Raw genomic sequence first — 18,022 nt, 5'->3', positions numbered from 1 at the left:
GACATGCCCAGTCAGTGCTATAGGGACCAAAACATACACTGACTTACCAGTAGTGACTTTGTAGATACCTGAGCTGTTCCACGGCTTTCTTCTCTACTCTTTATTCTGTTTCTAGCTAATGTTGGTAGGCAAAATGCACAATCTTTTTATCATAAAGGGTGACAGTTAAACATTTGATTAACAATTGATTTTATGATTAAATCAAAAAAAAATAAAAAATACAAAAAAAAATTTGGAATATTGGGAGCCTGATGTGTCCGGCTAACGACAAGCTAACGTTATGTTGAATGTTTGATACTGCACACAAACATTGCAGATTTCTATGGTAATGAATTTATAACATTAAATCCCGAACTCACAGAGAAATCATTCATTAGCCTTTGAGGTGACCACTTACCTGATCCAAAATGAAGACTGCAAAGCTGTGTGTGTTGAGTTGGAAGCCAAACACCGCCATCAGCGTTTTGACTCTTTATTGCCTCCAGCCACTTGCGGTATAAAGATATTCCTTTAGTAGGATCACGAATCTGATAGCATCCAACAGCACAACATCGCTCCGGCATGATAGCGACAACCTGTAGACCTTCAAAATGGCTGCTCCAAATGGTGTGACGTCACACGGGATGTCCCTATAAAATCTCCAAAGAACAATTCTATGCTATGTTAACCACCTTTTCAATACTCACTATAACTCTATTTATAATTCTCTCAGTCCATCCTACTCCCTCCCTAGAGATTGTCCACCTGTGCTACTTTTTATAGGAGTTGTGTGGCCAACAGTGGCAGTTTATAAGAAATAAAACATTAAAAACCACCATTCTCAGCCAAAATCATTACTAATAGCCAGGTTTCAACCCACAGAGGGCAGTTACCCTTACATGTTTACAACGACATTTGACTTACTTAACCAAAAAGTCAAGAGTTGGACGAGGATTAATCAACAACACCTAATACATTTGCTTTCAGCAGATAACAGTGGTTTTGGGGTTTAGTTACTCTTTAAAGTGCAATAGTTGGTGCAGCTTACAGAATCACAATGCTGCTTAAAGAAGGCAAAAAACTATTTTGCCTAAAGTCAATATTTACTTTATTCAAAACATTCATAGATACCCAGATTTTGGGTGATCTGTGTGTGTTGATGTACATCTTTATGTAATGTTTCTACTAGAATATATGTACTAGAATCTTGATTTTTTTTTTTTTTGTGGACCCCAAGAAGATTAGCAACCACGGTGGAAGCTAATGGGGATCCAATGATCAAATAAACAAATAAACGGGTATATGTAGACACATCCAAGTACCGATAAGCACAAGAAAAATTATAAATTTGTTTTAATATTTGGTTGTTGTGTCAGGAGTGGTCTCGTAGAGAATGAGCCGTAGAAGCCTGTGAAGGAATTATTTATTAAAAATGAGTCCCTCCCTGGTCTCCTCTGCTTCTGTCCCCCGGCCCCTGGCCTTGTAGGGAACCAAACGCTGCAGCGTTTGTGTGGGGGAATTTGTTGAGGAAAGACAGCAGCGCCTTTGCTTTGTCAGTGCTTATGTTTGACCTGTTTAGGGATGTGATTGGGGGCTGTTTGGTGAATGAAGACTAATGTGGTGCTTACAGTCATTTAAATGCTGTGCATTCAGCATTAGTTCAAATTGATCCACTCCATTCTCGGCTCTTTGTCTTATCCTTTACCCCTCTTTATTTTTTTTCAGAGATATTCCAAGGATACCAGACAGCACACACGCACAACTAGAATCCAGTGAGTCTTAATCAAATCTGTTTCTATTCAATTTCAATAAACCGCTAATATTCCTGACTTCTTGACGTTTGTTGTATCAAGTTTGAAATCTCGCTTCTCTTTCGCCTTTTTATCTCTTGGTGTCATTCTGAATATGTAGGTAAACCAAGATCTGCCTTTGCTCTTTTCACCCCATTAGGTTCAAGTTCTTTTGAGTCTCAGAAAATGGATCGCCCATCCATCTCTGTCACGTCCCCAATGAGTCCCAGCATGCTGAGGGACGCCTCCCAGTTCCTGTCAGGACAGCTCTCAGTAAGTCAATTCAACTGGACATGTTCAGAACAAATACAAGCCTATAGTGGGAAAGGATGGAGGAACTTGGATCAATTCAGAAATTATGTCCACAAATCGAGCTTGTGCATGTGGTGCAATATCTTGAGTTTTTCTCTAGATCAAAAGAACAGTGTAAATCTCAGATTTGGAGATTATTGGCCTTCCAGTCTCTGCAGTGAGTTCATTGGCCTTTCAGTCCAGCCTTCACTAACTTAGCACAGGACTGTAGATGTGTTCCATTATCATGTTTAAAAACCCTCCAGGGATACAGGGTTAAAGGCCTGCTTTAAAGGAAGAATCTACAATTAAGTCTAATATACTGTATATCAGATTGTTTATTGACACTCACTGGACATTTGTATATCTCTAATCCTGCATTCCTGCATAATCATGAGAAATAGTAATGGTAGGGTGAATGTGAGTCTTTTATGTAACTTGTGCTTGTTAGTCAATAGAAAATAGTTCTTCTATCTGTTCTGCTACCCATGTAAGGGATTTAAACTGGGAGAGTGTTCCCTGTATAAAGCTAACATACAGTAGTCTTCACTGTGTGGTGAGTAATTTTAAACAGTGGAGAGGTTTGTGTGATATTTTTAGTTCATGTTGTATCGTGTGGTCAAGAACTTGCTTCAGTGTCAAAGTGATATAAGATTAGAAGAAGGGGATTTTGGATATTTTGGATTTAAGAGTCAATTCATGAGACAGCATGCATGGGCAGAAAACAATGCTGACCTCAGTCTCCCACATAAATTCCAAACTTCTATTGTTTGTTGTATTTGTGTCGTGAGGTTTTTGATTTTATTGCATTTTCTTTCTTTTTTCTTGTTTTGCTGTTTGATTTTGCTTATCCAGAGCCAAAGCCTTAGTAGAAGAACAACGCCTTTTGCCCCTAGGGTCCAGGTAATGGGCCCTTTCTGAAGGGCACAAACTCTGTTTGGTTCTTGCTCATTAACTGTGGACTGGCCTTTTTTCTGTTTCCATACTTTGGAAAATGCATTCCGGGGGAAAAGGTGGCCTCTCAGTGCAGTGCATTTTGCCATTTTCTTCTTTTTGATTTCTTGATATCACTTTATGGTTCAATTTTCTACTACTCATTTTAACCCATTCACATCATTATTTCCAGAAAGTGCATGCTGAACTAATCTGAGCACATAATAAGAGACACTCGTTGCTCGTTTTTATATGTGCTGTGAAGTGAAACTGTAACGTGTGGGAATATTTTATAATTGTTTCAAGGGCAACCCTGGGGAGTGTCTTCATAAATGACACCACCTTCTGTGTGCCTTAAACTGACTTTTGTGTAAGGCTGGGTTTGCTTTGCACCAGCTTCAATAAACAACAATAATGCACCCAGACCAAGTATGACAACTGAGCAGCTGTTCCCTTTAAGATCTTGGAATCCTGATTTGAATCTAATGTATGCTAACCGTCCTGTATAACCTTTTGCATGGAAGTTGATTTATTACTAAGGGCAACTCAAAAGGGAAACAGCCTTAGGGAAGGTACATAGCATAGCCACTCCCTATTTTTTAGGCCACCACCTACACAGATGGCGGGTGCCTCTTTTCCTTTGAAGACGTGTCTGATCATAAACTATATCTAAAACTTTTTAGATCCGTCAGGCCTATTTCTTCCGTTCTATAAATGTATTATGCTAAAAATATTTGTTTTGTTAGTTCAAGATAAACTGCCTAGTTAAAAAAAAGTTGTATCTGTGTGCGTGCGTGCGTGTGTGTGGCGTTGGTGCGTATGGGGGGTGAATTCATTCTAAATTAATACGCACCAGTCCATCTCTCGCGTACCTGCCTGCCTAACTTTCACTAAACTTACCTAATTTAAGTAGTTAGGTGTAGTGGCAGGGGTGGCGTGATTGAAGCTATAGCGATCAGGTGCCCCTCACTATGTAGCATCGTCTACGTGACATGTAAACACTAAAAAAAACTTGTTAGGCACGTCTGTAAGTGTGTGTGAGTGTTGTATCCTGACCAATCACAGCAACGATCTGACTCAGAGCGTAGCACTACAGTCACTACCATTCTATGGACGGGTGTCGTGACTAAATGGTGGTCCGTTATACACTCAACACACACACACACACACACACACACACACACACACACTTACATACGTTAACGTGTTAACAGGTCTGCAAGCACAAATGTGGACGTGACTTGTGCATTGTGGACGTGTACCCATTCTAAGTCAATGGAAAAGATAGATCAGAGATGCAGGCACATGGGTACGCATTCTTTTACTGGTGCGCATGAATTTAGAATGGATCCACCCCCCATAGCGTGCGTGAATGCGTGCGTGTATATATGTGGGTGTAAATGCAACTGTATGTCTGACTGTAAGATTTACAATAAGGGTTTATACTGCTATTTATTTATTTTTTTCAAAGCTACCATTTTAAGTGTTCCATTATCATTTTGAAGGATCTATATTATTTTAGGTCCCATGTGCCCAACTTTTCACAACATCCTTTAGCTCCCTCCGTTTTCCTTCGCCCCTGATTGTAAAACTTAGCTTGTTTTTCGGCCTTCTACACAGCTGCATGATGACACAATCAGTATGTTCAGGTGTGTTGGATACAATACGCATCTGAGGTGGAGTTTTAGAGAACACCCCTGGTTAAGGAATTTTAACCTATCCACCTGTAGCAGGGAGACTTTCACCCACCAGCACTGTTGCGTGTTAGGTCATGCTAGCGATGCTATTGTTTGGTAATCACAAAAAACCTTAAATAGGCACTTCTTTGTAACAAATCATACCTACACAAAACATTTGCTGGTTATAGATAGTCATCGATATTTATGAAGATTTGTTTTTCTGGATGATAAATAAATGTACACAGCTAGCTTGAACTTTACTAATGCTAACAAGTCTGAGGAATCCAATTTACTTTTATGTTCAATGAGCCCTGAATAAACTTTCATTGATATGGCACCTTATTATTACCTGGGTAATGTGAAATTGCTTTACACTAGTCGCAAATACATGGTAATCAGATAATTGCAAATCTGATTAGAACTGATTGAACAAACAAACAAAAAAAAAAAATACTGCTCATGTCACAACATCCACTGCCATCCATCCAGTGGAATTGCTTTAATGCTTTTGAAGCCCTTTTAAATGTTTATTTTTTGTTTTGGTCAGTATTGTATTGATTTGAATACACAGTGAAGGTGGGACAAAATGTGGTAATAAAGATATTACATAACAATTATAATCAATTCTCCTTCGTTTCTAACCTAACACACATATTTAAATGAGGATAGTTTTGGTGTTTCTTTGGGCTCCTTTTTTCCCCAGACTTTTTTGTGGAACAACTTGTTTGGCCTGTGCTTTCTTTAATAACATTTACCCACTGTTTGAATGCTTTTCTTCTTGCTTTGCTGCATGTGTAGCTTGTAGTTTGAACAGTGCAGTTTTTTCTCCATGATCATATTTTAAATGAAGTATGGACAAAAACTTAGAAGGTCACTTTAGTTCAATACATTGCTTTTTTTTTTCTTTTAAAGCTTTAAAATCTTCTACTTCTAAGTGTTTCCGGCTGGGGTCCATACTTCCCAATTTAACTTATGTACTTACTCCAGTCTCTCTTGAATTTGTCAGAGGTAACAAACAGTAACAGCATTATATTGACATACAGTAAGATATGTTTCCACTGAAGCACATTCATGACTTTAATGCATGTTGGCTATAGCATCACACACCTGCTGAAATAAATCCAGGAAATTACGTTTAGTTAAAAAACACACATTTCATGTAATCACTTGTAATCTCGATCAAACAAGGGCATTGGCACTTTTGGCATTTTCACACTGTAATAACATTCAGGTTATACTGACTGTATCACTGACAATGAATTTGCCAAGCATGTGACCTGATCTAATGTTAACAGTTAACAGCCCTCATGCTTCTGTGTGTCCAAGGGTAAATACAGGAGAAGACCACACAAAATTAAAAAAGTAAAGTGCAAAAATAAAAGTTTTGGACTTATTTAGCTGTCTTCTCCTGCATTATCCCCTCTTTATGCTTTCACTTGTGATGATCCAGAGCTTTGGCTCAGCTTCTTTCCAATTGTGCTCCTGCAGGTTAAACTATGGTATGACAAAGTTGGCCACCAGCTGATTGTCACCATCCTGGGCGCCAAAGACCTGCAACCCAGGGAAGACGGTCGACCCAGGAACCCTTACGTTAAAATATACTTTCTCCCAGACAGAAGGTAAGCGTACAAACATGTATGAATGATGCCTGTGCCATTTTTACATCACTCGTTTAATGTCACATCAGCACTTTCCATTCAGCTTGAGAGAGACCACCAGAGAGATATTTACAGCACTGATGTTAGTCTGTTTAAGTTATTATACTGTATTTGGTAACATTTTACTTGAAGTTTTTTTTACATCAGGCTGTTATTACGTTGTCATTATTATGACATGACACTTGTCATTAGCATGAATAAGTTCTCATAAAGGCTGTCATTAAATGTTGTTTGTTACCCTAGCCCCTAACCCAACCAAACCCCACTAGATCCCTCCGCCTAACCCAAAAGATTTACATATCTCCATAAGTGTCATAATTTAGAAAACGATACTTAATGATAGCCTTCATGACACCTTATTCATGCTAATGATACTATAATGTCTACCTTGTGTATAAAAGTTCAAGTAAAGTGTTACCTGATATTGTGTATCACACTTTAAATCTAATAATCAGTTGTTTTTGACTGTAAAAAACGTTTTCTGACTAAGTAGTGGTTAATTTTTTCACAATATGTTTATTTTTAAGCTGATTTCACCATTAAATAAAGGATAAATCAGTTAGTGCAGAAGGTCATCTTGTTTTCCCACTCAGGGTGCCGATATAGGGCCGTGCACTCACTGTGCTGTTTTGTGCTGTCCTTCTGGTGTATTCGTGGCGTTTCTCTATCATGATTGTAAATAAAAACAGTTTGAATGGTTGTTCCTCCAGCGACAAAAGTAAAAGGAGAACAAAAACAGTAAAGAAATCCTTAGAGCCCAAGTGGAACCAGACCTTCATGTATTCACCGGTGCACCGACGAGAGTTTCGGGAGCGCATGCTGGAAATTACTTTGTGGGACCAAGCCAGGGTGAGGGAGGAGGAGAGTGAATTCCTAGGAGAGGTAAGTGGTCAGGATCGAATGGAAATCTGCATGTCAGGTCAACATCTTTTACTCCCTTTTCATTACCCCAGTTAATTATAAGTCCTGCTGACACAACAGTGACCAGTGATCTTTGTAGCTTTCACTGCATCCCTTATTAAAGAGAAACTAGTTAGTGCCAGGCTTGCAAAGGGGTAGATTTCTGGTAAATTTCCACAGGAACTAAAATTAGGGAATATTGGGATTATTCAAAAGTATAAACTTTGAATAGGAATTATTTATTGGAATTAACTGGAAATAAAGAGTTTTTAATAACCGTATCATATCTAAACATAAATATGAGCATCCATTCTAAATAATACAAATAACAAACATATTATTTCAACTAGAGGTGCAACATTTTGGAAACTTTTCATGGGAATTAATGATAATAACATTTTTAATATTTAAGGTTGGCGCTAAACAGGGATGTTGAACATGTTGGGGAAAATATATTTAACATTTATATTAGCATATGGTCTTTAAAAGTTATTCCCTAGTTTTGGTTAATTCCAATATGATTCCCATTAAAATGTTCTTATTTTAATATTCCCAAATTTCTTGAGTATTTTCTTTTTACTGTGGCTTATTTTCTCATTGCCAGATCCTAATAGAACTGGAGACGGCTCTGCTGGACGATGAGCCTCACTGGTACAAGCTACAAACACACGACGTCTCCTCCGTGCCCCTCCCACGTGCCTCTCCCAACACACAGCGAAGGCAGCTTCATGGAGAGAGTCCAACACGGCGATTACAGAGTGAGTCACAAGCCCATCTTTGACATGTTAGCAAATATACTGACCTATTGATTTTTAGCACGTAAGGCCACTGGCCTTGTCATACAAACACATTAGTAACTCTAGCTTTCCAAAGCTTTCCAAAGTTCTAAAACCATTGCTGGAGCTTTTTATTGATCTTATTCATACAAGTTTGTCTCTTAAAGATTTACAAATCCAGCTTACACTTGTCTATGATTGATACGATTAAGATTTCCAACAATAAAACACAATATTCACCTTCACTTTCCAGGTGAATTTTCCTGTTGTTCTTCTACTTGTCTTTGATTAGTGAAACCATTCATTGATACTGTGGTCAGCGTCAATGTTTTTCTTTTTGTTCACATGAAACGTACCACTTTTGCTTTTACAGACAAAGGCTCGTATTCATACAACTCAGGTAAAAGCTCATGCATTTGCAGCCAATGCTGCTCTGTGGACCATCTGAGTGTTCTCCTTCCCTCCTTAAAGATGCTTCCCTGTGCCCTGACTGACTCCCCACCCCCTCCTGAGTGCATGGTTCTGCTGCCCTACATGGGTTTTAATGCAAGGAGATGGACTAAATTTGCATTCTGGGTAGCAGGCATTTGTACCACACCACGGGAGGTGGGGCAGAGATTAGGGACACACTGCTCTGTCCCTTACTGTGTTTAATTCTGTGAGCTATCTCACATTCCCGCCCTGCAACCTACAGCCATGACATGCAGAATTGCATTGGGTTTATTTTTAGAAGTCATGTTTTAAAAACCCTGAATTTGTCTTTATTCGAAACCAATTTTAGCCTTTTTGGAATATTTTCCTATTGACATTTGCACTTAATACTTGCTTGTGGTGTTGTTTCCGTACTTTATTGCGATATTACGAAAACAGTAATGACAATGCTCTTTTTATATATAGTTGATGCATGATATATATGTTCTATACCAGGGATGGGCAACTATTATCGCAGCGGGGGCCACGAAAAGTTTGATCCATAGGCCACATTATCAGAATATAATCTTAGCATTTACAATAATCACCAATTTGAAGATTAATACAGAAAAAAAATTAAGGATTTAGTCTTCTTTGATTTTGTTTTGTATGTTTTTGTTGTTTTGTGTATTTTTTGTGTCTGTTTTGTGTGTATTTTAAGATCATTTTGTGTATTTTTGTTCTCATTCTGTTTATTTCTTGTCTTGTTTTTGTGTACATTTATAGTTGTCCTGTTTTTAGAGTCTGTGTATTTTTGTTGTCCTATTGTGCAATCTTTTTGTAATTTTGTATTCCTTTTGTGCAATTTATTTGTAATTTTGTATTCCTTTTGTGCAATTTATTTGTAATTTTGTATTCCTTTTGTGCAATTTATTTGTAATTTTGTATTCCTTTTGTGCAATTTATTTGTAATTTTGTATTGTTTTTTTAAGGGGGTTAATTGTGTGTACTGTTGCTGTTTTGTGTGTTTTTGGTGTCATTTTGTGCATTTACTTCAGGGGCCGCACCAAATTAAACCGAGGGTCGCATGTTGCCCCCAGGCTGCCAGTTGCCCATGTCTGTTCTAAACCTATCCAAAATCCATTTTAGGACTCTTCTTTGACCTGGATTTGCTGTCTGAATAGTTTTTGCTGTTCGTGCTCCTTTGACTGTGCTGTAATTTGTGTTACACTGCACCCTTCCCTTGTGCTGCTTCATTCAAAAGCCCTGCTCCCCCACCCAGGATGATTCTCTGGGTGTTTGTGTTAGTGTGAGGTGAAAAAGCTGACAGCTGTAAAACATTTCCGGCCAACTGAGATGAGAGGATGGGAGCGGCAGTGCCAGAGTGCAGCACTTGTCATTTCTGAACAAGCACACGTGTCCAGTTCATTTAGGTTGACTAAACAGAGAAGGCAGTGGTGGGGCGAGGGGGGGGGGGCTGTAACCCTACTGGAGGGAGGATGAAGAAAGAGCTGCAAGGCTCATGCCAGTACTTCCATTTCTGCTTTAATGTGTACTGTACACTGAATGACTGAATATGCCTGGGTTTAGATGAAGAAACATCTTGTACAGTAAAAGGCAGGAAGCTTTTTTCACTCTGAACTTTAACATTAAGCAGTATTGTACTGTGTTATAGTCTGAGTAATGCAGAGAAATCTGAGTAAACAACTGATGCAGAAGCCAATCTGACTCGGACTCCGCCCTCATTCTCCTGTCTTTATTTATTTATCTCCTAAAGGATCCCAGAGGATAAGTGATAGTGAGATCTCAGACTACGACTGTGAAGATGGTGTCGGGGTCATAACAGGTAACAGAGTCGTTCTGGTGTTTATTAGTGGCTTTCATCCTGTTTTACAATCCTTTTGAGTTCATCTCATTCAGAAATGATGGTGAACCGAGCCCTACCCATGCATGTCAGCGTCAGCCCCATCCCTCAGACAGACACAAACACTTAGAAACACAATTATCCATCATATTAGATCTGCAGAGCATCAGTGGCAGCGCAGTGAGCTCTTAGTCTGTCTCTGCACGGCTGCACTCGCCCAGGATCCACCAGCACACCCACGCCTCACATCGGACTCGGAGAGGCGAAGATAGCCAGACAAGAAGTTGGAAAACTACTAAAAAAGGGTGTAGATTTACTCTTTTTGTAAACTCAATAATAAGGGAAATAAGGAGCATTAGATGATGGACAGGAAAGCTGTAAATGCATCTTCTTTTGGGAATTAACATTTAGAGGTGGTGTTTTATAGACCGAGTAAGAAATTCTGGCTACAGAATGTATAGAAGGTAGTAGCCCCTCAGACAGAGAGTGAGGCAAACACTAGGAGAGCGAGCATTAGTAGGGGATTGCTGATGATACTGCAGCTGAGGGAAATCCTCCTCCAGCCTCTTTAACATTCTCATCAGACCCTCACTGCCTTCACAATGCCAGTCCCACTCTCTTGATTCACAGTGAAGGGAAAACCCCCTACGCTTTGACCTGCTCTTCTCTCTGCCTCCACATCATCCCCTGAAGTCGTGGTATTACTCTGCTTTCAAAGCGTGGCTCTTCTCAGGAGATCTTTTGATTTTTCTAAATGCTAACAGACAAGGTTTGGATTGTCTGGTCACTCAATAACGTTCACGTATTGGTGCTTCCTTTATATCAGCATGTTTTATATAAGGTTTAAACTTCTTGTTAGATCCCATTATTGTCAGGAAGGGCTTTCCTCCTAATATGTGCTTAACAGGCAGGCTGTGCTCATGCGTGAAGCAGCATGTCACGAGAAGGAATGGCTTTAATTAAGCTCTGCATAGAACTTGATTGCTCTCCTGTAGGAGAGCCAGATGTTTTCCTCATTATAGGTAATATCAGCCTGCATGTTGAGAGTTTATTCTCCACTTTTTTTTTTACATTTTCTGGTCTAATATTTAATCGTTTTGTCAGCAAAGCTGCCTCACATTGAAGTCTGGTTTAGCTGATTTTATATTATTATTATTATTATTATTAGCATCGAAGTGAATGTGTGCATGTCATGAAAAGGATAAGTAACTTTACTAAGCAAACAGGAAGTTAAGATATTTAGAACAGTTTTTTTCTTCCACTGGATAGAGGTTGATAAACTGTTCCTTTAACTCATTTTGATGTGCTATACACTCTATTTGAATGCCAATCAACTTTAATTGTACAATGCATTGACCTTTGCTTCTGATTATCGGTTAATGAACTCTTTCGCATGCAATGGATTATCAGTCTAGCAAAGTAAATTGTAACTATAATGTTTGTTTTCCTTTCTTTGTTTTTTTGTTTTATTTTGTTTTTCTCCCACAAAGTTTTGTTTCTATATTAAATGTATACAGCATTGTATGTCTCTAAAAAGTTATCAAGGTTCTTACCAGGGTGTAATTAAACCTCGTCAATTTTTAGCTAAACAAGTTGAAATCCCAGAGTGCAGCACTGATTAACAGACTCAGCTGGATCAGCTTTATCGTATTGGAGCTATTAGTAAATATTAAGGTATTGAATATCATGGAAATGAATCTGATAGCCGATTTGTTTTTATGTCCGCTGCTATAAAATGAACTCTTTTGTGAAATGCCGGAAGAGAGTAAACAAACAAACAAAACGAAAAACTGACCAGAGTGAAGACAATGACAAAGAAGGGCCTTATCGTGTTTTAAAGCTAAGGTTTGAGAGTTAAGGGTCACCTGGTTACCTATAACCTAACTTTATTTAAAGTGGAACAGTAAAGATATCCCTAACTACTGTTGTTTTTCCTTTTTGTCTCTATCTTGTTGTCTTGTGCTCCACTCTTTGTTTTCACAGACTACCGACCAAATGGCAGAGACTTCCAGAGCTCCACGCTGTCCGTCCCTGAGCAGGTTATGTCGTCCAATCACTGCTCTCGGTCAGCGGAGATAAACCGGGTGCGGGCGCGCTCTCCCAGTGTCCCCCCACCCTCCAGGTAATCATATTGCTCAGTACTCCAAAAGCTGCCTTGTTATATACATACGATCTAAAATAAAATAATAATAATAATAATAAAAAAAAATTTAATCTAGAAAAGTTAAAGGTTTCTCATTATTCAAACGTAGTTTTCATTTTATTTGCAGCACCAATGATGGCAAACCCTGATGTTAAAATCAAGCATTAGGAATTTGTTTTTTCCGCTAATGCCTCAGTTAAACAGGAAACCATCAGCAGCGGCCGGTTTGAGGTGTGTGCGTGACAGTTTTAGTTCAGCTTCTCAATAATTAAGCGGCTGAGTCACAGACCCTGCAAACACAACAGAGGGCGTCGGTGAGGAGGCGCTGACTAGCACAAGTTTATAGTGTGTGCAGATAACCAGTGCCCACGCACACACGCATACTTTATCTGCCCAGCAAACATTTTAGGGACCTCTGTGGATCCAAGAGCCATACATTGAGTGTTCTTGAAATAAATGCCAAAAAAATTCAAATGGTTAAAATGACTTTGTAAGTAACCACTGCATTAAAGTACATAATTAACTCATGAGAAAATATGATGAGGGTCCATTTGCCCCTGTTAACCCTGATAAGTTAAAGAAATCTGCATCTTGATGTACTTATTAAAGACTACCCAAATTAACACTCCCGATTTCAGAAACATTGTGTTGCCAATGTTAAATCCAGTATTTGCAAACATTTCACAAACCCACAGGTCAAGCAGAAGTGGTCAGTCATCCTCAGTCAGCACTTTTTTTTTTGAGGATTGTTGCTTCAGGAGTCCAACCATGCATTGGCACTACCAGGCTGTGCCCCTCCCACACCCCACCCTCCTCCTCCTTCTCCTCCTCCCCTCCTTCTTCAATTAACTTTATTTGATATTTCAGTGGCTGGGACTAAATCAGTGTCAGATGCAGAAAATGCACTTATCCAAATTGTTTAGGACAGTGCTGGCTCCAGTGTATTAGAGCTGCGATCGTTAACAGTGTCCTGTTATGTATTTAAAACAGCTGAAAATAACACCAGTAATGAGTCAATCAGGATTTTGGCTGGGCTCCAGTTCACTCAGACAGCAGGTAAAATACCATTGCCATGATTTTTAGATGTTTTTGAGGCAGTTCAGATTTTACTGATTGCTGAAGTTGAGGGTTTATAGGTCAGATTATAGGAGTTAAGGTGTTTTTTCATATATATATTCTTTGCTGTGAACGCTGTTGTGTATTCTGTCGACCACTTTTATCTGCGTGTGCGGCTAAGCTAAGGAAGACTTCTATTCACCACCTGGTTTCTCAGCCCTCATTCCCTCGCCTGTTTCTCCCTCTTTGAAACTGTTACATCAACCTTTTCTGAGCGCTCTCTTTACATTCTGGTTCTGTTTGGAGAAATCTTTTGTTCTCTTCCTTAGTTTCCCAACCTATCCATCTGTCTGCCTGTGATTTTGTCTGTCTCCAATCCTCTCTCTCTTTCCCCTTCTCCTCCTCTTCATCCTCTTCGCCATCTCAGATCCATCTCTGCCTTCTCTCTTCCCTCCATGTGGTTGCAGCCATTTTCTCACCCTACCTCGATCCAGACATACCCAGCGTACCGATGATCCTCAAACCGACTCAAGGTAGATTTCTGCCTGAGTTTGCATGAAGCCTTCAAACCTTTACATCCACTTTTCAAACCAACATTCTTGACCCTCAGGCCTGTTTTTTTTTTTTTTTTTTTTTTATATATGTATATTGAGGGAAAATTCCAACTGGGTGTTGAGCATGTGGCACTGACACTATGGCATGTCTTCCCTCACTCTAATCTAAGAATGTTTGGTGCCAAATCATATCATTTTCTATCAGAATGTGGTATAATTCAAATTAATTATTTCGTTTTTTATTTCTAGTTTCAACAAACTTAAATATAAGTTATGATTCATTATTATTGTCATCATCAAAATTACAAACGAAACCGTGTGCGAACAAACAATTTAGGAACTTAATGCAGCTAAAACTTAGACTGCAGACCAACCAATGAATAACTATGAAACTAAAGGGTTTTCCGCAAATGAATTCAAAACAAAACCAGGTGAACAAGCAAACTACAGAGAACAGCCACACTTTAAACAGGTGATGGAGCACATCTGTACTAGGGGTGTCCCAATACAGCCTTATCACTTTTCATACAATACTGATATTGAATCGTTGCGTGATGGTCATCACCGCTATCGATCCGACACAATATCAGCATGAACCATTCATGATTTATTCACAAATCATACTTGTATTACTTATTTTGTAGTGTGGAATGGTAGAAAGCCTTGATCAAGTGATATTACTCAAACAGAGAACAATAGTCAGTAATGGTGTCCCGATCCGATATTGATATCTGATATTGGTCCATTATCCACAAAGAAGCGAGTATCGGATTATATCGCTGCATTTAAAATCTCTGATATTACTGTATATATATAACAGTAATATATATGTTTTTATTTGATTTATTGAGGTTATTTTTAAGGTCTTCTATTTTTTATTCAATCGTAGAATATGCTTGTGTTTAAGGTTCAACTTAATGCAACCCATTGTTTAAAAATAGATGGGTCAGTTTTTTGACATGCCTACTGTTGCTGACTATTGTCCTCTGTCACACACTGACCAGACCTGACACACACTGAAGCTTTGACCCAGAGACACAAGTGAAAATTTAATGCACTTAAAAGGAAAAATGATTATCATACATACACATTTTTGCAATAATCAAAGATTGATAATGTTCATTAGAACTCATTACTTGTGATTTGTTTACTAGGATTAGCTGTCTCAGCCACAGTATTTTCATCACACAGCTTACGTCATCATCAGCTCACTCACTATTCTATTCTTACGCAGTATATTTAAGAACCTGGAACACGTGAGAGCTAATATCTTTTGGCTTTTTAAAACCTTTTATTAAAGTCACTCTTTTCTACACTGTTAATATTGGACCATAGCACAACAGAGGCATGACTGGGCTTTTCTCTGACGCCAGTTTCACCAACAAAAAACAATTTACAACCATTGCTTTAATGTCATAAACATGATAACAATTGTTACCCTACCCTTTTATATCACACCAAATATAACAATACCTGTAGTTTTCACTGTTGTTTTCAATTGTAAAAATTATTATCAATGTTTTGTCGAAACATGTCATTAGCTAAAAAAAACCAAACCATGCTTGATTGACGGTACCACTCCCCTCTTGCAATGCAGCATGAATTCTGTAGAATGACTATTAAAAAAAAGGGGGGGCTTCGTATGCACATCCTGCATTTCAGACTGTGTTTTTGAACATTAAAATAGGGTTAGTCGCCTCAATGATATGATACCTCATCAATGGAAATCTTGGGTGATTCTCCCTATTTATGTGGCTCACAATGGTTCGCTCCAAGCTCACTGACTGGCAGCGGTTCAGTTGCATTGTTACCAGATTTGATAAATATTACAATATGATATCTGGCAACACAGCTCAAAATTATACATAGTGTCAGCTATATATACATATACAGTATGTATTCATTTTTAAAATATTAAATACATACATTGTATTTGATAACTGATTCTACATCTCACTCACTCACGTCTTCAGCATCATTCTGTTTCATCTGTCAAACTACCTTCGTCTCATTTTTTCCTCATTTGAAAACCAGAGAAAGTTGCCTTTTGTCCAGCAAAGCAGGTTTCTGTTGTATTTTCAGTGGTGAGAGTCAGAAAGGTCCCAGTTGATAGCAGATACCATTTGGGAATCCTTTTGCATTTACACCCCCCCCCTCTATGGTGAAAATATTATAATACTGACAAGCTGTGATATTTTTTTACCAGCCGCAACCATCGTGTGTACCCGCTTCGCCGAGAGGATGCAGTCAGGTTACTGCGTTCCACTAGGATGGCCCGTGCCTATTCGGAGGGTACCTACTCCTCTGACTATGACTACGAGAGGTATTGATATGCACTGCTGCTGCACCCGTGCATCCGCCACCCTGTGGTTTCCTCAAATTGTTTCTCGTCCGTCTTTAATTTCTCCGTGGGTATCCGTGTGATGACAGAAAATGATATCTGTGTCTGATATCGCTTTTAATGTCAAGACGTCATCACAGCTCTGAAGTTGTGTCGATGTATGGCACTGGTACACAACTGCTTCTGTATGCTGGGGCTCAGAGCTTTAGTGTATGTGTTGCTGGTGTCGACTGTTTGTACGCTAATCCTGGTCTGAAGTACTGACTTCCACTCGATTCTTTCTGTGTTGGTTTTGTTTATGTTCCCATGGGCATCACACCAGAGCTGCGTGTTCGTTATTTTTAGTGCATGTGATTTTTCACATGCTACCAATAAGGAGGAGGTTTTACCTTTTTGGTTTAGTGAAAATATTGGAAGTTAAAAGTTTTGGGCGATTATTTCTGTGTAGCCCAGGATGTTCTGCTGAACGATAGGAAAACCTACCGACACCCATCTATTCCTGTGCCAGCTTTCTGCTGCACCAGTAAAAAGAAGGAACATCACCCCTCCCCCCACTTCAGAGAAAGGCTGGAAATGACTTCCATCTTCCTCTCGCAGCCATCTGGCTTTCATTCAGGAATAACGTGACGTCTGTGCCGCTTCTTTACTCTCCATGAGGAAAAAAAAAGTGATGAGTCTTCAGAACTCAGCCTCAGAGCCTGTCCGACTTTATTAAAGTGTCACAAAGTTTCCCTAAAGGCTCAGCTTGGCTCCACTTCAAGCTCAGCCTGTAGCCTAGGTAGTCATTAACAAGAGCCACCTATATATATATATATATACTCTTTTTGTCTCAGCTGTCAAAAAAACAGGCTGTGCCTTATGAAACGTGGATTTTCTCTTTTCTTCATACACACAAAATTATTTCTGTTAAGTAAAAGTAGTGAAAGGGTAAAATGTTCAGGAGTTTAACACAGAATGAAAAACAAGAGCGATGCGAGTCAGAGCAGTGCACAAGTGTTAGTGGACTTGAAGTGGTTCGATGAGTGCCTCAGTTGGAGAGATTTGTCTGCAGAAAATGTTTTTCTAGGCAGTGTGCCGGTTTAAGTGCATTGTCCCCGAGTGAACCTAGGACAGAATCTGAATGCCCCGTAGCTATAACAGCACAGAAAATACATTTGTGCTGCACATAAGAATTCACTGAGGAGCGCCATACCAGTTTATCAAAAAAGATTGGAAAATTAGTCATAAATGTGCTTAAATCTTGTCTTCTTAAAATGCAGTGATTAAAAAAGGATTGGATTAGTGCAACAGTTGGCTAGGCTTACCTACAACAAGCAACAATAAAGGTGATGAAGATAGTCGTAAAAACTAAAATATTCGAATGAGTACTGAACAATTTGTCAATCTTAAATTGCAGACATGAAATGCAAATGTTAGTTTAACATTTTCCACAGGTTTTTTTTTTTTTTTTTTTTTAATCGTTCTGATGTTAATTATTCTGCAAGCATGAATCCCTTTTATGTTTCTGTGCTTAGTGTTCTCCTACAGAGCTGTTTTGTGTAAAACAACTCTTAATCTGCCATATCAAATTATAATCCCTGTGCTTTGTCAACACATTTCTTGTTTGAGGAACCTCACATGCTTTTCTTCCTTCAGCTTTTCAGATGA

General features: G+C 38.9%; 1 protein-coding gene across 32 annotated transcripts in view; it reads left to right on the top strand.

The window, feature by feature from the left end:
* Positions 1 to 18,022, top strand: part of rims2a (regulating synaptic membrane exocytosis 2a) — a 174,028-nt gene that overhangs the window by 104,107 nt on the left and 51,899 nt on the right. For 19 of the 32 annotated variants that reach the window (XM_028471154.1, XM_028471150.1, XM_028471132.1 and 16 more), the window contains 8 exons: positions 1,705 to 1,751; positions 1,930 to 2,042; positions 6,161 to 6,291; positions 7,041 to 7,212; positions 7,835 to 7,988; positions 10,195 to 10,263; positions 12,265 to 12,403; positions 16,241 to 16,357. In XM_028471154.1, coding sequence (XP_028326955.1) covers positions 1,705 to 1,751; positions 1,930 to 2,042; positions 6,161 to 6,291; positions 7,041 to 7,212; positions 7,835 to 7,988; positions 10,195 to 10,263; positions 12,265 to 12,403; positions 16,241 to 16,357 — 942 coding nt within the window. Of the gene's footprint in view, positions 1 to 1,704; positions 1,752 to 1,929; positions 2,043 to 2,915; positions 2,964 to 6,160; positions 6,292 to 7,040; positions 7,213 to 7,834; positions 7,989 to 8,379; positions 8,407 to 10,194; positions 10,264 to 12,264; positions 12,404 to 16,240; positions 16,358 to 18,022 lie in introns of all 32 variants that reach the window. The other 13 variants (XM_028471130.1, XM_028471149.1, XM_028471129.1 and 10 more) reach the window with 2 other exon arrangements.

Source organism: Gouania willdenowi, chromosome 16, assembly GCF_900634775.1.
Source record: "Gouania willdenowi chromosome 16, fGouWil2.1, whole genome shotgun sequence".
NCBI classification, from domain to species: Eukaryota; Metazoa; Chordata; class Actinopteri; order Blenniiformes; family Gobiesocidae; genus Gouania; species Gouania willdenowi.
Note: the sequence above shows the minus strand (reverse complement) of the source record. Positions and strands in the feature narration are given on the sequence as shown.